We start from the raw sequence: 23,971 nt of genomic DNA, 5'->3' as shown, positions 1-23,971 counted from the left end.
ATCAATAGTCACCCAACAGTACAACTTGCTATCACTCGTAGCATCATCTGTCACCCCATTATAATTTAAAGGAAACAGTAAGCATTTAACACTCCTAAACTGACATTGTGCTTAATGAGAGGTAAACAATTTCCCCAAGGTTTGTTAAACATGGCTCTGAAAAATGAACCATAAAAGAGAGAGAGAGAGAGAGCGAGAGAGAGCGAGGAAGCTTGAGTGAATATTATTCTGCCCTTCATAGTAGTCAGCACCTAACCCGGCCAAGTCAGGCCAGACCTCGCTATCCAGGCACTACTAATGTTGCCTGCAGAGGGTATGGAAAAAAAAGTATTTTATGAAGAGTTCCATGCAGTGGGGAGGCTATTGATGTAGTTCCGTGCTTTGTCAATGGAGCGTAGCCACTTCTTATCACCACTGGGAAGTGTGATGCCGAGATGCGCAGGATATAGTAGGAGAGGCCTGAGTCCTCCGTTCTATAGCTCCATCATTACTTCTCTGGACTCAGCTCTCAGGCTCAAAACTTCAGGACAGTAGTCTTCCACAGCCCGAATCTGTTGGCCATAGCTTCCCTCTCCACCGGGCCTCTCTGACCAGCAGATCTTTAATTTTGTGGTGGTGCAGGCAAAGGATAGCCAGACATGGTTTCTGTCTTGGGGCTGATTTAGCTGCTAGTGAACGGTGGGCTCTGTCAATCTCTGGCAGGGACGTGAGGGTCTCCTTCCCGAAAATCTCACAAAGCAGAGTGAAAAAAATTCAGTAGGACACCCACCTTCGATAGATTCTGGCAAGTCCAGGGTGCGTAGGTTCTGCCATCTGCTCCGGACTTCCAAGTCAGTAATTTAGACGTTAACCTGATACTGTTTTCACATAAGCTGGAGCAGATAGTTTCCAGTTCACTGACGTGCTGGATCAGATCGCTCGTGGTGAGCTTGAGAGAAGGTAAGCGTTGGCCATTGTCCTCCACTTTGGATTGTATTTGGTCAAGTTTCACTTCCAGCAGGCTGAAAGAAGATTTGAATTCGGCTGCTAACGCCGCACGATGTTGGTCTAGTAGTGTAGAGATGGCCTCCAGTCAGGCCAGCCACTGATTTGTCTTTTTTCCCAGGCTTAGTACTCCTGGAAGTGATTGTGAAGCAAGTGTAGTTGCAGACAGGTGGAAGAGCAAAAAGTCTAACAGGTTGGTATGAGAGAAGGGGAAGAAGGAGTGTGGAGATAGAAAATAGAACGGAGCACTTGTTCTCTGCGACTACTCCATATGGCTGCCGACCGGACGTCCCCCTCAACTTGCACCGAATGACTTGGCCTCCATGGCCATCTGAGGCAATGAATTCCTCTGATTCACCACCCTCTGCTAAAGAAATTCAAGTGAGTACAGGCCTAGAACCATCAGACGTTCCTCATACATTAACCGTGTCATTCCCGGGATCATCCTTGTGAACCCTCTCCATTGCCTCTTTTCTTGGATATGGCATACTGTCCCAAGTAACTAAAGGGAATCTTGGCAACTTTCGCGATTAGTTTTTGTTCTTTCGGAGTTCTCCCAAACAGGACCAGTTAATCAGAGACTTGTGAATGATGTTTATATGATGCTAAGTGCCTGTGATGCTGCTGCATGTAAGACCGAAAAATCAAAAGATATAGGAGCAGAATTAGGCCATTCAGCCCATCAGGTAAGTTTTAAATTCCACCAATGCATACGTGCGTATATTTGTGCATATTACAATAACCTGAACTTTGACTTTGAACTTGACCACCCTGGAGATTGGCAATTTGACCTTCATTCTATGTCACGGTTATTTATGGTCATTACCTTCACAGCTCCTCCTTCCATTGGAGCCAGCCTTCTCAGTCGACTGAAAACCGGTGCTGCAGATGCACTGGAATGAACCATCTGTGTTCTGACAAGTTGCTTCCTGGGCACACGGAGAGGAATTACATTCGTCGATATCTGCACAGACAGAGAAACACTTCAGGTATTACTCGACTACACATTAAGGTCCCTTTACTCTTCAATACTCTCTAGGGTCCTATCATTCACGGTATATATCTAACCTTTGAGATCTCCACCCTCACGCTTATCAGAGTTAAATTTCATCTCCACTACCCTGCCCAGACTTCTGTACAAACTCCTTACAGATGGCACTGGAAATGAACTCCAAACTCTGACACCCTGAACTGTAATAGTGTCGCACTAACCACCTCTCGACCGTAGTGCCTCATAGAGTCAAAGAAAAGTACAGCTCAGAAGGAGGCCTTTTAGCCCATCCAGTCCATGCCAAACCATTTAAATGGCCTACTCCCATCGACCTGTAACTGATGCATGACCATATCCCTCCTTGCCCCTGCTATCCATGCCCCATCCAAACTTCTCTGATACATTGAAATCAGGTTTGCTTGTGCCCCTTGCACTGACAGCTCATCCCACACTCTCACAACCCTCTGAGTGAAGAAGTTCCCCTCATGTTTCCCTTAACCTTTCACTTTTCACCCTTACCCCATGACATTTCATGGTCCCACCCAGCCTCAGTGGAAAAAGCCTGCTTGCATTTACCCTATCTATACCCCTCAAAATTGTGTTTAATTCACAGTCTCTAACACATTCACAACTATAATTTTGTCTTGAATTTTATTCTTTACTTCATAGTTATTTAAAGTCCTCACCTTCACAGCCCTGATTGATTGTATTGTACCCATCCTTGCATTGACACTTGTAAGAACCAACTGTGTTCCAACACTTTTTGCGAGGTCCACATGAAGTCGTTTCACATTCATTGATATCTGTGTAAAGAGGGGAAATTCTTTACAATTGTAAACATTTTGCTCTCCATTACAAGTGGTTTCTACTGTAGTTGGTGGAATTTAGAAAATTACATCAGGGGCGCCACGGTAGCGAGCAGATAGCCCAACGTTATTACAACTCAGTGCATTCCGAAGTTCAGAGATCAATTCCGACACTGTCTGGGAGGAGCTTGTACATTCTCCCCAGGAGTGTGGATTTCCTCCAAGTGTTGTGGTTTCCTCCCAGTGTCCAAAGACGTACTGGTTGGTAGGCTAATTAGTAATTGTAAATTGTCCCGTGATTAGGCTTGAGTTAAGTAGATTGGTTGCTGCAGTGTGGCTTGTTGGGTCAGAAGGACCTGTTTCACTCTACATCTCAAATAACTTAATATTTTATTTAGAGTGGAAAATAAATTAAATGATATTTCTGATCTTTCTGATGTGTATTTAATACCTCAGAAATATTTGAGCTTTCTCTAAATATATTCTTTGATTAAGTATTTTGTATTCATTTAAATGATTAATTCTGGGTTATGTGTAAAAACTAAAAGTATGTGAATGGCATACGTCATCCTGCCAACATATCATACTTGCACATCCCACTAAATTAAAAACAAAACTAAATGTACATGGCTCTGAGTAATTTGAGTAATATTGTAAATATATTCTTTGATTAAGTGTTCTGGATAATTTAAATGAAACAAAATGTACATGAGTTATCCCTGGCTGTGTCTCTGTGGTTTTGCTTTTAATTAGTTTTATGTTTCAGAGTTACAAAACATAACACTTTCTCATTACAAGGTGTTTTCACTCACAGAACTGCCATTCACTGGATGCTCTAGAGTCTTGTGTGTGAAAATCCGGGACATCAGCAGTTTCTGAGATACTCAAACCACCCCGTCTGGCACCAACAATCATTCCACAGCCAAAGTCACTTACATCACATTTCTACCCTATCCTAACGTTTGGTCTGAACAACCGTTGAACCCTCTTATTTTGTCTGCATGCTTTTGTGCATTGAGTCGCTGCCGCATGATTGGTCGATTGGACATTTGCATTAATGAGCAGATGTACATGTGTATCTAATAAAGTGGGCACTGAGTGTATGTTCATTGAAACCATTAATTGGACTGTATCATCAACATTAACCTCAACCAAAATCAGTCACCTGAGGGAATTTAAAACTCACCAGAACAGTCGTTTAGTGATGGGTCAAATTGATAACCCGGTTGACAGCTGTGATTTTGGGACAGAATGTCTCGGAACATACCACAGCACAAGATAACTAGAAGAAAGAAAATGAAGCAGTTACACTTTTGTTCCATCATTTTTACTCCTTCTCTCCTGGAACACAACACCCCAATACTGAACGTAGCCAGGGCTGATGACAGCTATGGGAGGGGGAGAGGGTTAATAGCCCCACCTCCTGAGATGGGTAAAAACAGTCTTTGGATTGATGGCGTTGAACACAGGAGTGTCAGTGCTTTGTTCTCAGTGACCAAAATCCAGCCACCGGTGTTGACTTCTGACACTGGTGTCCAAAGCTCACATGACTCCACATCACCTGTTGAAGTTATCTACACTGGGTCAGGAGGCTGATGGTTATAGGGTAATAACTTCCTGAATCTGGTGGTGTGGGAAACAAGTTTGACTTCATTTGCACTTTGGCTGTTTGTTAGTCTTTCTTTATGTAGAGGTTCTATATAAAATTTACTTTACTTCTTTATTTTCTTGTAAATGTCTTCAAAAAAATAAATCTGAGGGTGGCACATGGTAACATATAACTACTTTGATAATGTATTTACTTTGAACATTTAAATTATAAAAGTTAACTAATAGCCAAACAAGGTGTTATGAGATAGAATTTGTGAGTTCATGGACATTTCAGAAATCTGATGACAGGACTGATGGCAGCTGTTTGGAAAACATTGAGTGTGGGTCTTCAGGCTCTGTACTGCTTTGTTGATGGGACTATTGAGAAGAGGGGAAATCCTGGATGGTGAGATACAGGAGCCTTAGATCCCACAACACCAGGTTCAGGAACAGTTATTACCCAGCAACCATCAGGCTCCTAAACTACCAGGGATAACTTCACTCTCCTCAATGATGAACTGATTCCACAACCTCTCGACTCACTTTCAGGAACTCTTCATCTCATGTTCTCTGTATTATACATTTACTTTTTTATTATTTGCATGATTTGAACTCTTTTGCACTCAGTTCTTTGTCATTCTTTGTTATTTATAGTTTTTCATAAATTCTATCGCATTTGTTTATGTTGCAGAAAATGGCTGCAAGAAAATGAATTCCTAGGTGGTATAGGATGACACATACTACAATCATCACAAGTAATTGTCTATAACTTCCCTTTGGAAGAAGAAGAAGAAGAATGGCCCTTATCAGAGCACCATCTTTTGTTTCCGTAGCTAGCTATTCTTGTTTTTATGAGGCCGAGTTGCTCGCTCGACCCTCAACCCAACTTGGATTCCAACTCAGGAACCTTCGCTCCGGAGTCTTGAGCTGATATTATTGCACTACCAAGCAGGACAACTTCTCTTTGGATTTGCAGTCAATTCAACATGGCATACCCATCAACAAGAGCGTGGAAGAGTGTGAAAGGTCGGGAATATGCCGAATTGAAGCCATAGGTTCCAGGCACCAGACAGTATCGTCACGACCCTTTGACAAAGTTCCACACAGAAGGTTAGTTAGTTAGGAAGGTTCAATCATTAGGTATTAATATTGAAATAGTAAAATGGATTCAACAGTGGCTGGATGGGAGATGCCAGAGAGTAGTGGTGGATAACTGTTTGTCAGGGATCTGTACTGGGTCCAATGTTGTTTGTTATTTACATTATGATCTGGATGATGGGGTGGTAAATTGGATTAGTAAGTATGCAGATGATACTAAGGTAGATGGCGTTGTGGATAATGAAGGAAGTTTTCAAAGTTTGCAGAGAGATTTAGGGCAGTTAGAAGAGTGGGCTGAATGATGGCAGATGGAGTTCAATGCTGATAAGTGTGAGATGCTACATTTTGGTAGGAATAATCCAAATAGGACATTCATGGTAAATGACGGGGAATTGAAGAATGCAGTAGAACAGAGTGATCTAGGAATAATAATTCCCTGAAGGTGGAATCTCATGTGGATAGGGTGGTGAAGAAAGCTTTTGGTATGCTGGCCTTTATAAATCAGAGCATTAAGTATAGGAGTTGGGATGTAATGTTAAAATTGTACAAGGCATTGCTAAGGCCGAATTTGGAGTATTGTGTCCAGTTCTGGTCACCGAATTATAGGAAAGATATCAACAAAATAGAGAGCATACAGAGAAGATTTACTAGAATGTTACCTGGGTTTCAGCACCTAAGTCGCAGGGAAAGGTTGAACAAGTTAAGGCTCTGTTCTTTGGAGCGTAGAAGGTTGAGGGGGTACTTGATAGAGGTATTTAAAATTATGAGGGGGATAGATAGAGTTGACGTGGATAGGTTTTTTCCATTGAGAGTAGGGGAGATTCAAACAAGAGGACATGAGTTGAGAGTTATGGGGCAAAAGTTTAAGCGTAACACGAGGGGGAATTTCATTACTCAGAGAGTGGTAGCTGTGTGAAATGAGCTTCCAGTAGAAGTGGTAGAGGCAGGTTCGGTATTGTCATTTAAAGTAAAATTGGATAGTTATATGGACAGGAAACGAATGGAGGCGTATGGGCTGAGTGCGGATCAGTGGGACTAGGTGAGGGTAAGCATTCGGCACGGACTAGAAGGGCCAAAATGGCCTGTTTCCGTGCTGTAATTGTTCTATAGTTATATAACGGAACACAATTTGCCGATGGAGATATACAAACTGAATCAAGAAGGCGAAGTCCTGTGTATCCTGGTGACAAAACCCATTGTTCGGACAGGGAGTTAAGTACAGGGCCAGATTGAAAAAGTCAGGATGTTGAAGCCTGGGGCAATGTATGAGCCGGTTCTGATCGATGCTCCACAACTTTTACTCAGCTCTGCACTGGACTGTGGGGCTCTCTTGACAGACTTCAGTTCAAAACGCTATTTGTTTGCAGTTACTGTCTGCAAGATGTTTGTTTTTCATTTCACATTGGGTGTTCCACGGTCTTCTTTTTATGGGTTATTTTACTCTTTATATGTGGTTTCTTTGTTTCGTGGCTGCCTGTTAGAGATAAATCTCAAGGTTCTATAATGTCTACATACTTTGATAATAAATGTACTATCAGTTTTGAACCAGCACCCCTGCAGCACATTCCACTCACCCAGCAATTGTTAGAGTTGGAACAATACTCATTCCTGACTTTTACTCAGATTAAGGATCAAATGGATTTGCTGAGAAACTCCAACTAATTGAGGGCGGGGATTTGCTCATCCACTCCGTGTCACAAAGCAAATGTAGAGAGACAGGGCAGGAGAGGGTTAAATACAATTTAAATATCTCTCTGTACCAGGAGTTCACAACCTGGGGTCCATGGATCCCTCGGTAAAAGGTCAGGCTCCATGACATAAAAAAGGGTTAGGAACTGCTGCTCAACACTATCCCATCGAATGCTTCCGGAGCAGTGACTGTGTGGGTTAAATACAGAGTAACACATTTCCTGAGCAGGGATATCATGGGTTAAATACATGGTAAATCTCCCTCTGCAATGTACCACAAGCACATCTGAGGCAGGGACATCATGGGGCAAGTACAGAATGAAGCTCCCTTCACATTATCCCATAAATATATCGTGGGCAGAGACAGCATGAGTTATATACAGAGTGAAGCCACCTCTACCACATCCAATCAAACAAATGTGAGGGGGCAGACGAGAGGCTGAGGTCTGCAGTGGAATTCCTTCAGAGGGGCACCAATTGAGAGCCTGACTCAAGCTGTGAAAGAGCCTGTCCCAGGACAAAGGTACCAGGGTTTGGAGAGTCCACTAGTAGACCTGCAGCTCATAATGTACTAAAATTCATTTTGAAAGTCTCAGATAATTTGAACTGTGACTTCCTCTTCTGACTGGTGGGGAAATGGTGGAGGCTTCATCACCAGATCATGAAGATATACTCGATGACAGCTCCTCCTCTACATAGAAGCACAGAAGATAGGATGAGACTATTCAACCCTTCAAGCCTGTGCTGTCAGTATGATAATTATAGCTGGTCCTCCATCTCTGACCATTTTCCTGCTCAGTCCCCAGTCAAGGATCCAGAGGGAATAGGAGACTTGGCCCGTACCTTTAACAGAAATGTTCTCGCCTAATCAATCCAGTCAGGATGCACACACAGTTTGTGGGACAACCTTCCAAACAATGACTCTAATACTCCCTAACATTGGTGGAACCGACCATTCTCCTCCACCAGCTCTCAATAAGATCAGTCTCCAGGACGTAATGACTTTGAAGATCCCCAACAATTCTGGAAGCAAGCACTCAGGAAAACCAGGTGACTGGGCGGATGTCCCTCTCGTGACACTGGGTGGTCATTGCCATGTTAGTGACTTGTGTGGCACCCAAAACCATTCAGCCCATCCATCCCACACCAGCTCCAGCAGAGCAATCCCATCTGTCCTGTTTCCCTTCTTATTTCCCTGTTTCCTGGCAACATTCTCCCTCAGATTCCCATCAGCTCCCCTTTGGTTATTTTGCTCTTTACCTACACGAAGAGGTAGTTTCCTGTGAGAATTAACCCTGAATATTCTTGGGATGTCAGAGCACCCAGAGGAACATTTCCAGGAAGAACATTGTGAAGTCCACAGACAGTACCTGAGGTCATACTGAACCTGGGTCTGGTGACTCTCACTTCCTCAGAAGCTCGAGTCTAGTCTCCTCCCTCAGCACCAATGGCAGCATCTTTGCCCAGAGATCATTCACCCACCGGGCCATGTGCTGGCACATGTGATCCACCCGCAACAATACCGTGAATTCATGGCTGGTCCATTCAGGGTGATGTCTGTCGTCTGAGATCTGGTCCAACATCCTCAGAAGGTTGGTCCATTGATTTCCTCTCCCTCTTCAACCAGGAGAAGATGCTCAAAGGATGGGCCAAGAGCACCTTTACTGGACTCTGGACTCATTCAATTATCCAAGGACCAGAGAACAGGCCCTTCAGTATTCTGCTGAACTAAAGAAACCAGTAACTAAACTAAACTCTTCCTTTCTGCCAAAACAATGTCCGTATCCACCTCTGCTTATTCATGTACCTACGATATTCCAGGTAACCCCTACCTTGTGTTAAAAACTTGCCTCGCACATCTCATTTCAACGCAGCAACCCCCCCCCCCCCCCATTAAAATCACACTCTCCAGTATCAGACATTTCAACCCTGGAGAAACGTACCAGCTGTCTGCTCTATCTATGGCCTGCTAACCTTAGCAATTTCTATCTGTCCTTCCCTCAGCCTCTGCCACTCCAAAGAAAATAACCAGAGTTTGTGCACCCTCTCCCTGCCATACAATCCCTCCATTCCAGGCAGCAGCACAGAAAATCTCTTCAGCACCCTCTCCAAAGCCTCATATCATTCCCAGACTAGAGCGAGCAGAACTGAATGCAATACTCCAGTTGCCGCCTAACCAGAACTTTATAAAGCTGGTAAACTGACCAGTTGATTTATTAATGTCACATTAACCGAGTTCCAACAAAAAAAACTTTATTATGCATGTCATCCCTATAGAACATTTCATTACAACAGTGAATTGTGGTAGTAGGAGGAAAAACAATAACAGATTGCAGAATGAAGTTAAAAATATCATGCACTGACCGGCAGACAATAAAGCACAAGGTCAAATTAGGTTGACTGTCCGATCAAGACTCAATGTTATAATTTCCTTAATCATAAACTCAGTTCCTCAAAGGAAAGAGAAGCATGCCATTTGCCTTCTTTACCACCCCAGTAACCTGTGTAGACTCTTTCAGGGAACAATGGATTTGAATCCCATGATCCTTCTGAATATCAGCATTGTTAAGGCTTCTGCCATTAACTGTGTACTGTCTCTCTATCTTTGGTGTGTCAAAGTGCAATGCCTCACACTTGGCCGGATTAAACTGTATCTGACCTCATCCTGTCCATATCTGCAGCTGATTAACAATTTGTTGGCTTTTGCACATTGGTTGTTTATCTATTTTGTTTTGTGTGTTTTTTCACTGATTCTACTGTGTTTCTTTGTTTTTACTATTAATGTCCATAAAAAAATAAATCTTAAGGTTGTTTATGGTGGCATATATGTACATTGATAATAAATTTACTTTGGATTTGAATTTAAACTTTCATTTATATTCTGCTGTAACCTTTGGCAATTGAATTTAATTGGAGTAAGGAGAATTATGAGGCTATCAGGCAGGAAATTGGAAGCTTAAATTGGAAACAGATGTTGTCAGGGAGAAGTACAGAAGAAATGTGGCAAATGTTCAGGGGATATTTGTGTAGAGTTCTGCATAGGTACGTTCCAATGAGATGGGGAAGTTATGGTAGGTTACAGGAACCGTGGTGTACAAAGGCTGTAATAAATCTAGTCAAGAAGAAAAGAAAAGCTCATAAAAGGTTCAGCAAGCTAGGTAATGTTAGAGATCTAGAAGATTTTAAGGCTAACAGGAAGGAGCTTAAGAAGAAAATTAGGAGAGCCAGAAGAGGCCATGAGAAGGCCTTGGCGGACAGGATTAAAAAAAACCTCAAGGCATTCTACAAGTATGAGAAGAGCAAGAGGATAAGACTTGAAAGAATAGGACCTATCAAGTGTGACAGTGGGAAAGTGTGTATGGAACCGGAGGAAATAGCAGAGGTACTTAATGAATACTTTGCTTCAGTGTTCACGATGGAAAAAGATCTTAGTGAGAATAGTGATGACTTGCAGCAGACTGAAAAGCTTGAGCATGTAGATATTAAGAAAGAGGATGTACTGAAGCTTTTGGAAAGCATCAAGTTGGATAAATTGGTGGGACCGGATGAGATGTACCCAAGGCTACTGTAGGAGGTGAAGGAGGAGATTGCTGAGTCTCTGGCGATGATCTTTGCATCATCAATGGGGACGGGAGAGGTTCTGAAGGATTGGAGGGTTGAGAATGTTGTTCCTTTATTCAAGAAAGGGAGTGGAGATAACCCAGGAAATCATAGACCAGTGAGCCTTACCTCAGTGGTTGGTAAGTTCATGGAGAAGATCCCAAGAGGCAGGATTTATGAACATTTGGAGAGGTATAATATGATTAGGAATAGTCAGCATGGCTTTATCAAGGGTAGGTTGTGCCTTACAAGACTGATTGAATTTTTTGAGGATGTGACTAAACAGATTGATGAAGGAAGAGCAGTAGATGTAGTGTCTATGGACTTTAGCATGGCATTTGATAAGGTACCCCATGCAAGGCTTATTAAGAAAGGAAGGAGGCATGGGATCCAAAGGGGCATTGCTTTGTGGATCCAGAACTGGCTTGCTCACAGAAGGAAAAGTGTGGTTGTAGACAGGTCATATTCTGCATGGAAGTCAGTCACCAGTGGAGTGCCTCAGGGATCTGTTCTGGGACCCTTACTCTTCGTGACTTTTATAAATGACCTGGGTGAGGAAGTGGAGGGATAGGTTAATAAGTTTGCTGATGACACAAAGGTTGGAGGTGTTGTGGTTAGTGTGGAGGGCTGTCAGAGGTTACAGCGACACATTGATAGGATGCAAAACTGGGCTGAGAAGTGGCAGATGGAGTTCAACCCAGATAAGTGTGAAATGGTTCATTTTGGTAGGTCAAATATGATGGCACAGGTTGACTCTATGGTTAAGAAGGTGTATGATGTATTGGCCTTCATCAATTGTGGAATTAAATGTAGGAGCTGAGAGGTAATGAGGTAATGCTATATAGGACCCTCATCAGATCCCAATTGGAGTACTGTGCTCAGTTCTGATCGCCTCACTACAGGAAGGATGTGGAAGTTATAGAAAGGGTGCAGAGGAGATTTACAAGGATGTTGCCTGGATTGGGGAGCATGCCTTATGAGAATAGGTTGAGTAACTCGGCTTTTTCTCCTTGGAGCGACAGAGAATGAGAGGTGACCTGATAGAGGTGTACAAGATGATGAGAGGCATTGATCATGTGGATAGTCAGAGGCTTTCTCCCAGGTCTGAAATGGTTACCACAAGAGGACACAGATGCTGGGGGTTAGGTACAGAGGAGATGTCAGGGGCAAGTTTTTACGCAGAGAGTGGTATGTGGAAATGGCTACCAGCAGCTGTGGTAGAGTTGGATATGATAGGATCTTTTAAGAGACTTTTGGATAGGTACATGGAGCTTAGAAAAATAGAGGGCTATGGGTAAGCCTAGTAATTTCTAAGGGAGGGACATGTTCGGCACAACTTTGTGGGCCAAAGGGCCTGTATTGTGCTGTAGGTTTTCTATATTTCTGTTTCAATCTTTTAGACTATCCATAACAATACCAATCTTTTTCTGAATGATCTGCGAACTTACTCACCCACTCATCCACATTTTCATTAAAATCATTTCTAAATATCACAAACAGCTGAGCTCCAAGCATTGATCCCTGTGGAACACCACTGGTCACAGACCTCCAGTCAGAATAACAGCCCTCTACCACTACCTTCTGTCTTCTATGAACAAGTCAACTTTGAATCCAATCGAATCACCTGGGTCTGTACTCACTGGAATTCAGAAGAATGAGACGAGATCCCATAGAAACATAAAACTTTTAAAGGATAGATAAAGTAGAGACAGGAGAGTTGTTTCCACTTATAGGTGGGACTAGAACTAGGGTATGTAGCCTTAAGATTCCAGTGAGTAGATTTAGGATGGGGATGAGGAGGAACTGCTTTTCCCAGAGGGGGAAATTTTCTGCCCAATGAAGCAGTGGAGATTACCTCAGTAAATATATTTAAGAGAAGGTTGGATAGATTTTTGCAACCCTGCTGAAAAAAGGGGGTAGTGTTGTAGAACTCGACATGGAAAGGAATGGAGAAGCAACAGAAATATGATGACGGAAGTTAATGGGGAGGGGAGGGCAGGGAGGGAGAGGAGTTATAGAGGGGAGGGAAAAGAGTGGACCAGGGACAGAATGAGAAAATTTCCAGAATGAACACTTACCCAGAAGAGGCAGGCAGCTGCTCATGTTGCCGAGACCCATTCTCTGCACACCTCAACCTTTCTAGTGTCAGCTTTGGGTTTTATACTCCGTATTATCTCATCATCTCACTGACTCCACAATGGAGAAGGAAATGAACCTCCCTTCCTGAAAATGTCAAAGGCAAGAATCCTGATGAAAGTCTCAGCCCAAGACATTAACTCTCTCCTCTCCATAGATGCTGAGTTCCTCCTGCATTTTGTACGTGTTTTACTGCATTTCCAGCATCTGCACAATCTCTTGTGTAAAGTCGGGCATTGTGGATTTGTGGCCCAACTATCAATCAATTCCAAATACCTGTCCAGGATCTGTGCACCACGTCAGCAGTCTCTATCCCAGTAATAGATCAGTGTGAGCAGGGGGAACACGTTAATTAGCAGCCACAGGAATGTATCTGCCACTCAAGGGTGCAGGTTCACAATAACGGAACAAGTGAGAACAAGTAAACACAAGAGATTCAGCAAATGCTGCATATCTTGAGCAAAGTCACAAAGCATGCTGGAGGAATTTAGAAAATCAGGCAGCATCTTTGCAGGGGATTAAACAGCTGATGCTTCAAATCAGAATCAAGTTTAATATCATCGGCATACGCCGTGAAATTTGTTGTCTTTGTCACAGCAGAACAATGTGTTACATAGTAATAGAATAAAACATGAATTACAGTAAGTATATATGTATATATAATTGAATAGTTGAATTAAACTAGTGCAAAAATAAAAATAAAATAGTAGTGAGGTAATGTTCATGGTTCAATGGCCATTCAGAAATCAGATGACAGAGGGGATGACTGAATTGTTGAGTGTGTGCCTACTTCCTGATGGTAGCAATGAGAACAAGGCATGACCCTGGGACCATGATGATGGATGCCACCTTTTTGAGGCATCTCTCCTGGAAGATGTTTTGGATACTACGGAGGCCATTGTTCATGTTGCAGTTGACTGAGACTGAGTTTACAACTTTCTGCTGCTTATTTTGATCCTGTGCAATAGCTCCCCCACCCCCATACTGGATGGTGTTGAACCCAGTTAAAATGCTCACCATGGTACATCTGTAGAAATTTGAAAATGTCTTTGGTGACAGACCTGACCACCTCAGACTCCTAATGAATATAGCCACTGTCCGGCCTTCTTTGTAGCTGCATTGGTCTGTTGGGTCCAGGACAGATCCTCAGAGACATTGACACCCAGGAACTTTAAATTATTCACTCTTCCCATTTCTGATCCCTCAATGAGAACCTGTGTGTGTTCCCTCATCTTACCCTTTCTTAAGTCATCAATCAGCTCTTTGGTCTTACTGACATTGAGTGCAAAGTTGTGGCTGCGACACCACTCAAGTTGCTGATAAATTTCATTCCTGTATGCCTTCTTCTCACATCTGAAATTCTGTCAACAATAGTTGTATCATCAGCAAATTTATAGATGACATTTGAGGTATACCTAGTCATACATTCATGAGTGTAGAGAGTAGAACAATAGGCTAAGTATTCATCTCTGAGGTGTGCCAGTGTTGATTGGAGATGTTATTTCCAATCTGCACAGACTGTGGATTGAAGTTGAGGATCCAATTGCAGAGGGAGTTACAGAGGCCCAGGTTCTGGTGATTTTCGATCAGGACAAAGAAAACTTTTGTGCTAAAGAGCATCTTGACATAGATATTTATATTGTCCAGTTGATCCAAGGCTGCATGAGGAGCCAATGAGATCGCATCCACTGTAGGCCTCTTGTGGTGAGAGATTGAAAACCCCTCCCAATCAGCCCAAGACCCTTCATCAGGTCTGGAAATGAAGGGGGAAGAAGCCAGAATAAGGAGGTGGGGGAGGGGAGGAGTACAAGCTGTCAGGTGATAGGTGAGACCAGGTGAAGGTGTGTGGGGGAGGGGAATGAAGTCACAAGTGGCAGAGGGTGATCATTGGAAGAGGTAAAGAACAGGTGAAGGGAAAACCAGGGAAGAAAGGGAAGGAGGACAGGAACAAGAGGGAGAGATGAGCAGGTGAGGAGAAGGGGCAAGAGGGTAACCAGATTGGAAAAATAGAGAAGGAAGGAGGGAGGGGGAGCAAGAGGAGGGAGAAAGGTAATTTCATATAATTCCCCCTTCCTCTTTCTCTCTTTTTCCATTCCCCTGGTCACCCACTTACCCTTTTTCTTTTCACCTTCTGTTGTGATGGAAAATAACTGGTTCTTTGAGTCTCAACAGTAGAGGCCTGGACACACACGGTTTTAATAATAAGGAATTTATTTACAAGTGGAAGTCAGGTCAACACAACCAACTACAATGCACAGGAAGCGGTGTGGGGACAGGGTACGGTTACACAAACAAAGAACAAGGGAAAAGCACTACAACAGCTATCCCCCTTGACCTTGGATAGCTGCGGCTCCCTTTCCAGGAGAAACAATAGACCTTCCCAAACATAAATCAATGCACTTACCTTCAATGTGGTGGTCTGTAGAGAGGGGGAGCCAAGGACACGTCTTTTAAAGCATGGGGCTGGGCGAGATAATCCAATTAAGGTGACCAATAATTTAGGTGTGCATTGATTAGTTGGGAGGGACCAAATGTTGATTGGCATGTGGTGTGTCCTCCGACCAGCCAGGTGGCAATGGGTCTGTCACGTGGCCGGTATCTCTGGATACACTCCACCTCTCGGAAGACGCACCACATAGCCAACACACATAAGGGGGTGAAACAAAATCGCATATACCAGAAATAACCATTTTTAAGCAGCTAAGTAAATGCAGAGACACTCTTAATCAGCTGGCATGCGCAACATAGTATAGAAATGGCTATGATTACCAGAATGAGTGCGATGGACTAGTGAATGACAGTTGCCCACCACCCCCCTAGGGACCCAAGCGGCCACCAATTGCCCCATGAGGTGTTGTGCTGGAGGAGCTGGTCCCTTGATTTTTGAATTTTAGCCACCGAGTCCCGAATGTGAGCGATGTTGCTGGACTCATCAGGGATAAAGGTACAGCATTCCTTTCTGCACACGTTCCACCATCAGCAGCGAGTCGGTAGTCCAGGGCCGTTCGCTTCTGCAGAGCGACCATCCTGACAGCTGTCAGTTCTGCTGCCGTTCGGGTGAGGGCATCCTCCGTGTGTTGCAGGGCCACTGCCGTCTGGTTGGCCAGAGTCCCGAGCACACTGGTCATCTGGATCACCTCCCGGGACAGCCGGGCCGGACCATCCTCCGTGTGTTGCAGGGCCACTGCCGTCTGGTTGGCCAGAGTCCCGAGCACACTGGTCATCTGGATCACCTCCCGGGACAGCCGGGCCGGACCATCCTCCGTGTGTTGCAGTGCCACTGCCGTCTGGTTGGCCAGAGTCTCGAGCACACTGGCCATCTGGATCACCTCCCGGGACAGCCGGGCCGTACCATCCTCTGTGTGTTGCAGGGCCACTGCCGTCTCGTTGGCCAGAGTCTCGAGCACACTGGTCATCTGGATCACCTCCCGGGACAGCCGGGCCGTACCATCCTCCGTGTGTTGCAGGGCCACTGCCGTCTCGTTGGCCAGAGTCTCGAGCACACTGGTCATCTGGATCACCTCCCGGGACAGCCGGGCCGTACCATAACTGGGAAAGGCCATCATCCAGAACCTCTCCGCCTCTGTAATGGCCCTCTTGTCTCGGTGGCTGCTGTATGCTGGATGCTCCCCAAGGTCATTCAGGGGGTGGATGAAGGGCACCACATATGCTGGAAAGCAGCAGCCGTACCAGCTCGTGGGGAGCCACGGGTAGGCTCGGTGGCCGCAGATCCAGTGGGTCCTGTTCAGGGTCCAGGGAGCTCCCAGCTTAGCGGCATCGTCAGCAGTGGTCACTGGGGCACCCGGGTACCAGTTTCGCTGACAGTTGCTGTGACCAACAGAAAAGTTAGAAGTGTGCGCATTGCGGAGTCTGCACCAGCATTCGTTAGGTCTACTCAGTGCCTGTGGAATAACTCTGAGGGTGGGGACTCGGGTGGATGTCAAATTGCAGGGAGGGAAATACCAGTTCCTGAAGCACCCACCCCATCGGGGGTCAATGGACGAGATGTTGTGTAGTGGGGAGGAGAGTGGTGGGGGACTGCCAGCAGGGCCCCCCCCCAAACAGATATACCAAAACCAGCAGGGGCAAACAGTCTGTGTAAACAGTTCATCTCAATGTCATCCAGCGGGATCAGCGTGAGTGGCAGCGCATCATCGGCGTGTGCTGGGGCCCGCAAGCAGATCCAGTAGTCCGATCTGCTGGTGTTGCTGGTAAACTCGTAAGCGACCCTGAGGAAGGTGTTGGCAGCTGACACGGACCAGGAGGGATGACTGGAGTCGCACCATTGTCCTGTAGAGGGAGACGGAGATGGGTGGGGGCGGGGGTAGGTGTAGGAGTAAACTCATTCCTGGCTGGTTAAATGCCAGGTATGTATACAGGACAAATCAGATTTGCCCGGAATGGCAACCCAGCAGGTGTCCCCTGGACCGCGTGCGACAATTTCTCCCTTTCTGGGCAGGCTGTGCGGCTGTCGGATCCATACTCTGCCCAAGTCCTCAGTCTCGGGGGGTTCAGTGGTTTCCCAGTCGGGAGACGGGGACTGTGCCAGGTGGCGGGCCAGTGGGCATCCCCCTTGGCTAGTGGGCTGTGTGTTTAACTGTTCGATGGCCTGCTGAAGGACACTTAGCCGCCGCTGCAGCGTGCAAGAGGGTGTCAGAGTGCGAATTTTTTCCTTGAGCAGGCCATTCATTCTTTTAATTAAGCCCAATGCCTGGGGGTGGTGGGGTATATGGAACAGCCACGAGATCCCGCCTCAGCCGCCCAGGTCTGGGCTTTGGTCCCAGCAAAGTGTGAGCCCTGATCGGATTGTACCTCCCATGGGACCCCATAGAGAGAGGAGAGGTGCTGTAATCCTCTGATGGTGCCATTCTGGCCGGTCCTCTCACAGGGCACCGCCACCAGGACACCGAGTATGTGTCCACCATCGTGAGGACATACTGCTTCTTATTCTGTTGCGGGAGCGGTCCAATATAGTCAATTTGCCATACCTGACCCGCTCCCGTGCCGCCGGTGGCCATATCGGCCAGTCCCATGGCTTGACTTGCTGGCAGACGGGGCAGTTATCTACAGAGGTTTTACATTGATCGAGTGTCAAGGTGATACCGAATTGTTCAGCCCAGCGCTGCGTGCCATCGGCCCCTAAGTGGCCACCTTTGCGGTGTGCCCACGCATCTAGTGCACTGGGGTCTGTGTCGGGGTGGAAGTGGTGGCAGATGATATTTGGGCAACCTGGTCCACAGCAGCGTTAAACGTTGCCTCTTCATTATCTTTCCAGGTATGGGCATCCACCATGTGGATTTTTCTGTGGATAGGCTGGTCCCAAATGAAACGCCAGTGGTGCTGTCCATGTATTTCCCACCCCATGCCTTACCACCGGGCCATCCACACCGCAATGCCGTTAGCTACTGCCCAGGAGTCAGTATAGATGTGGACTGGTCCGGTAGTGTTTTGGAGGGCGAGGGCTACTGCCGCCAGCTCGGCAAGTTGACCGGAACCCCCCCTCCCTCGATGGTTAAAATTCTACCCATGGCGGGATGAAGTGCTGCCGCTTTCCAAAATTGTTTACCCCCTTTCCAGCGGCTGGAGCCGTCTGTGAACCAGGCGCGCAGATTGCTGTCGGGGTCGAGGGAATCGAAGGGTTGACCCCAACATGCTGGGGAGGGTTGTACCTCGGGAATGTCTGGGGCAGGGTCCTGGGACTGGGGGAAAGCCATGACTTGTTCATGGAGGCGGCTTGACAGTGGAGGACCTCTGGACACGGCCCTCCTTGTGAGTAGAATCGGGGGACTTGACCCATCGCATTATGGGGAGATGGGGGCGAAGGACGACAGGGTCGGAGCCCCTGAGCCCCACGAATCTCTGTTTGTCAGTTTTATTCGAGGGGACGGCAAAATTTAAAATGTTATTTTTGGCGGCATCAGGTATGCTTCTGTGCCCAGAGTTCCATTGTACTCCAAGGAAAATGACACCCTGGCTGGGGCCCTGTATCTTTTCCATATTAATGGCCCAGCCCCGTCCCCTGAGGGATTCGATTAGCATGTGAAGGGCCTTTGACACAATGGTCTCAGAAGGACCTAGGAGAGGAATATCCTCTATATAATGGGCAATCGAAATCTCCGGTGGGAATTGGACGTTGTGTAAATCGCAGGAGACAAGGCCATGGCAGATAGTGGGGCTGTGAATGTAGCCTTGGGGCAGGCGATTAAATGTGTATTGTCTGCTATCCCAAGTAGAGGCAAACTGGTCTCGGCTATCTGAGTGCAGGGGAATCGAGAAAAATGCATTCGCTAAATCGACAACAGCGTCCCAGGGTTTATGGGGACGGCCTGTGATGTCTTCAATAAGGGTGACAGTGTCAGGTACAGAGGTGGCGGGGTGGGGGGGGTTGCAGCCTTGTTCAATTGCCTATAATCAACGGTCATCCGTTTCCGCTTACGGACGGGCCAAATGGGGCTATTGAAAGGCGAGGTAGCGGTTCTAATAATTCCCTCCCGTAACAGGCCTTGAATGGAGTCTGCGATTTCTTGGCGCCCCCCCCAGGCACTCTGTACTGACTGTTATAGATGATCTTGGAGGGTGGGAAATAACAATTGGCTCCCACTTAGCCGCCCCGACAACAATAGCGGTTCGCACGATGCCGAAGGTGACCTTGCCCCTGTTTGTTTCAAGTGATTGTCCCTTTAAAGCATTGATCCCGAGGATACATTCCGGGGAGGAGGCAATAAGGACTTGTCTGGGGGAATGGTTGCCTATGGCTAGGTGAAGGGTGACCTCCCTAGCTGGTAACAGGGAGCCCCCCAATCCCTCTATCTGCATATCCGTACCCCTCCATAAGGCAGGATTGCCTGGGATAATCGTGTGCTGGGCACCTGTGTCGACAAGCACCATCCACCTCTGTGTGTTTCCCTTTCCCCAGTGTACCGTGACGGGTATATGTGGCCTCAGGTCCCCCGGGAGGGAAAGGGCAAGAGAGCAAATGTGTCGGGGGCCCTGGCCTTCATCCTAGGGGAGGGGGGGAAGAGGGCTGCCATGCCGGGGGTGAGGCACTTTGCTGGCGGAGGTGGGACATTTCCTGCCTGACGAGCTGTCTGAGTTCTGCTTCGAGGGCCTTCGAGACAGTTTCAGGTAAGGGATGCGCGGAGGGTGGCTCGGTGTGGGTGGTCTTTTTGTAAGTAGTCTTCCCCCTGCAATGCTCCTTCCACAGTATCCCGCTAGTTACGGTCGCAGGCACCTTGATAGATGCCGTTGACCAGTGCCCATTCCCTGATAACCCGGGTGCCCTCACTGACCGTATCCCATTGCGGGCGCCCATGTAGATCCCACTCCAGAAATGTGGGATAGCAAGCTCGTACCGCGGTCACTACCCGATCCCACAGGGTTGTGCCGTTGCGGATTTCCGCTTGTGGCACCCACAGCGCATTGTTTACGCTCTGCTGGTCAGAGAGGCTTCCCAGGGCGCTTGCCTCCTGATGGGAGAGGCTGAGGTTGGGCCCCTCTCGTCCCACAGCTGGAGCAGCCAGGCCGCGAGGTGCTCACCTGGTCATTGGCGGTACCTATCTGCCAACTGGGTCAGCTCCTTGGGGGAGAAGTCCCGGCTCTCCGTGGTCTCGGAGTGACTAGGGGAAGGTCCGTCCGTCTCCCCCTCGTTCCCTTCCTCCCTGCGGTGAACCTGGGACTGCGTGGTGACGGGTCGGGCATGTTGGAGCTCTGGTGAGAAGGAGGAAGAGTGGTTGTGGGACCTTGATTCCTCGGGCACCCCCTCGTTGTCACTATCCAGCCAGATGTCCCCATCCCCCAGCCGTGGGTCCAGCTTGTCGCCACACTGGACTGAGGCTCGAATCTTTAACGGGTCCGGCTGCCAGCCAGACCGACGGGCTGCCCTGGCCTGCTGGAGTTTTATGAGGCGACAGGCAAGTTCAGTTCCCCGAACTTCAAGGTCATCGGCTCGGGCCTGGGCAGCTTGTGCTGCTTCCTTCAGCCTGCAACTGAGGTCTTCAATTTCCCTGTCCTTCTGACCTCACAAGTGCTGCAGGTGATCGGTAATTCTAACCTGGGGTCTCAGCAGGGACGCAAACAACCAGAAGGCACCCCTTTGACTCCCCTTGGCTTTGGGGAACGCAGATTCCTTCAGGAGGGAGACCACATGATGGCCCAGCTTCACTCCACCGGGCTCTAACTGCTTAGACCAGTCCACTGGTTTTCCGTGGTCTGCCAGCATGCTGGCCAGACTCTCAAATCCCTCCCTTTCATCAGCCCACCCGGGGATCTTATCATGGACACACACACACACTCACACAGTCCAAATTTCACCATTTCCAGTACTTGAGATCATAAGACCATGAAGTATACAAGCAGAATTAGGCCATTTAGCTCACAGTATCTGCTCTGCCATTCCATCATAGCTCATTTATTATCCCTCTCAACCTCATCCTCCTGCCTTCTATCCCTAACCATTAACATGCTTACTAATTAAGAACCTATCAACCTTCACTTTGAAAACAGACAATATTTTGGCCTCCACGGTGATCATTTTAGCTGCCTATCATTACAGCTAATCTCATGGTCACATGGTCTATCACTAAATCTTACATTTCCCTTTCTGGATCACACCTGTGTTCCCATAGATTTCCCAGCCCCTCACTAAAACTCCTCCGAGATGTTGGACCATGAGGAGTTTGGGATCAGGATTGAAATAGTAACCTCCAGGCCAGCAACAGATGCCAGCTCTGGTCAGACCTGTTCCTAATCATCATGTTACACCATCATCTGTTGACAAAGGAACATGATTGGACACTAAATTTATTTAACAAATGACATTATTCAGAGCTGATCATCAGTTGTGTCAAAACAACAACACAGGCAGACACAGAATGCTGGAGGAACTCAGCAGGTTATGAACGTGAAAGCCAACACAGTGATTCTCCTGTGGGGTGTGCACAGAGCAGTGCCTGTGATATTCCTCTTTATCCCAGGAATCTGCAGGACAAACCTGTAAGATTGTCAACAATAACCTCTACTCAGGCTTGCTTCTCCATTTCACGGTTATTATTAAATCCTTACCTTCACAAACCTTTCCTACAGTGAGGCAGGTGGTCTCAGGCAATGCCTGAAAACCTGCAGAGCAATTGCACTGGCAGGAACCCATTATTTGTTCAAAGTTGCGTGTTTGTTACAGGCCAAGGATTCACACTCATCAATATCTGTGTAAACTGACAAATTCCTTCACAATGAGAAGCACAATTTGATACCTGTTGCATGTGTACTGTGGGTCTGAATGGAGCAAAACATAGGTATGTTGCTTAGACATAGATGACACCCTTGTTGCAACAAACAATTTTTTGGTTTTCTTGCAAAAGGCCTAAAAAGCTGATGCAGAAAGACAGATGGCTGGGGTTAAGGAACGGAACCCCAGAGTGAATCAAATCAGGAAACCACTGGGTTCCCACCTGCTTGAGGTTGAGATGGTTGGGAGGTCATTGGATCCAGAAGTTGTCTGTCATCATCTGTAGATCTCATTGGAGGTCATCAGTAGCCCCACCAACAGATTACAGAAACATTGATCAGCTCAAACCTTTTGTGAGATCATCAATGGCCTATGCTCCACTAGGAGCTGAAGGCCCAAGAGGAAGAGCCATCTTGAACAAAATGTGATACATTCACTCAACTCACTCCATTGTTGAAATGTTCCCATGACCAATGGACTCAATCACAAGAACTCTTCATCTCATGTTCTCAATACTTATTGCTTATTTATTTATTATTACTTTTTATTTGGACAGTTTGTTGCCTTTTGCAACCAAGTTGGTGCAGTGTTTAATTGATTCTTCTATGGTTGATATTCCATAGATTTATTATATATGCTCATAAAAAGAATCTGTGTTGTATATGATGACATGTATGTACTTTGAGAATAAATTTACTTTGACTTTGATTATGATGTTGGGCCATTCGGATACTGGACTTCAACAGTCATGACCACGGTAGCTAAAACTGCAACCTGTGCTCTGAAAGGTTGTGTTGCACGGTGGTTTCCTGTTTCCAAAGGATCTGCCTGGTCCATAAATTCTTGTTCCTGAACCTAAAAATATTTGGAAACAATGTTTACGAAGAAATGAAAACCACGCTGTTTACCAACACCACAATGTTTCTGTGGTATTTATAGACTGTAGTCCCCATAAAAGTTACTTATTCATTCCAAGGTCTTCAGAACCTTGGTCTGGAGGACTTTTGACACCAACACTGCTTTGGGATTTGTTCTCCAGTTTCAGAGTGATACAAAATCATTACCTACACAAACCTTCTCTGTGGTGAGTTTGGTGAAGGTTACCACCCTGCTCTCTGTTCCTTGGGACTGTTGACAACAGTGTGGAAGGTCGGCAGCAGCCTCACCTTCTGTACCAGAGCTGCTTTTCATTGGACAGGAGCAGGGGAGGAAAGAGGACTCTCAGTGCTCCACTCATCTTTAATATGACTGTGGCAAGACCAGGTTTAGTCACATTTAAAATTCAGTTGATTGCCCACTCCCTCCCTGAATCTGCATTGGAAGTACAACATTGGAAATACTCAGCAGGTCAGGCAGCATTCATGGGTGAGAAACAATGCTGGGAGATTCCAGCATCACCCCTGCTTTCAGATTTCCGGCATTCTCGACTCTGCATCTTACATTTTTATTTTACTTTCTCTCTAACTGCAGGCTTTCATCCATTACCTGGGTGCATTGTGTTTCCTTTACAAATTTGGTGTCTCCACCCTATCAGGGACACTTCTCTGCCTCATTTTCTCACCTTTCCAGTTTCTCTCTCCACAGATGCTGTCTGATCTTCACCACTCTCTCACTTGGGATCTCCAACTTCACAATTTGCTGTACTTAAGCCATAAGGTCTTAAGACATAGGCCCATCGAGTCAGCTCCACCATTCTATCGTGGCTGATTTATTATCCCTCTCAACCCCATCTCTCTGTAACCTTTTCTTAATCTATCATCTATCAACTTAAATTCATCCAATGACTTGGTCTCCACGACCATCTGAAGCAATGAATTCCTCCAATTCACCACCCTCTGCTAAAGAAATTCAAGT

General features: G+C 46.3%; 1 protein-coding gene across 1 annotated transcript in view; it reads right to left on the bottom strand.

Moving 5' to 3' along the window:
• The window catches only part of LOC132406385 (adhesion G protein-coupled receptor E2-like), an 81,954-nt gene extending 69,053 nt beyond the window's left edge, over positions 1-12,901 (bottom strand). The window contains exons 1-4 of the mRNA XM_059991988.1: positions 12,837-12,901; positions 3,968-4,063; positions 2,662-2,778; positions 1,811-1,948 (exon numbers count right to left, since the gene is read on the bottom strand). Coding sequence (XP_059847971.1) covers positions 1,811-1,948; positions 2,662-2,778; positions 3,968-4,063; positions 12,837-12,876 — 391 coding nt within the window. The 5' untranslated portion in view covers positions 12,877-12,901. The remainder of the gene's footprint in view (positions 1-1,810; positions 1,949-2,661; positions 2,779-3,967; positions 4,064-12,836) is intronic.
• Positions 12,902-23,971: the final 11,070 nt, after the last annotated feature.

This window comes from Hypanus sabinus, chromosome 16 (genome assembly GCF_030144855.1).
Source record: "Hypanus sabinus isolate sHypSab1 chromosome 16, sHypSab1.hap1, whole genome shotgun sequence".
Lineage (NCBI taxonomy): Eukaryota > Metazoa > Chordata > Chondrichthyes > Myliobatiformes > Dasyatidae > Hypanus > Hypanus sabinus.
The sequence above is the reverse complement of the archived record's forward strand: the minus strand, read 5'-3'. Positions and strand labels throughout refer to the sequence as shown.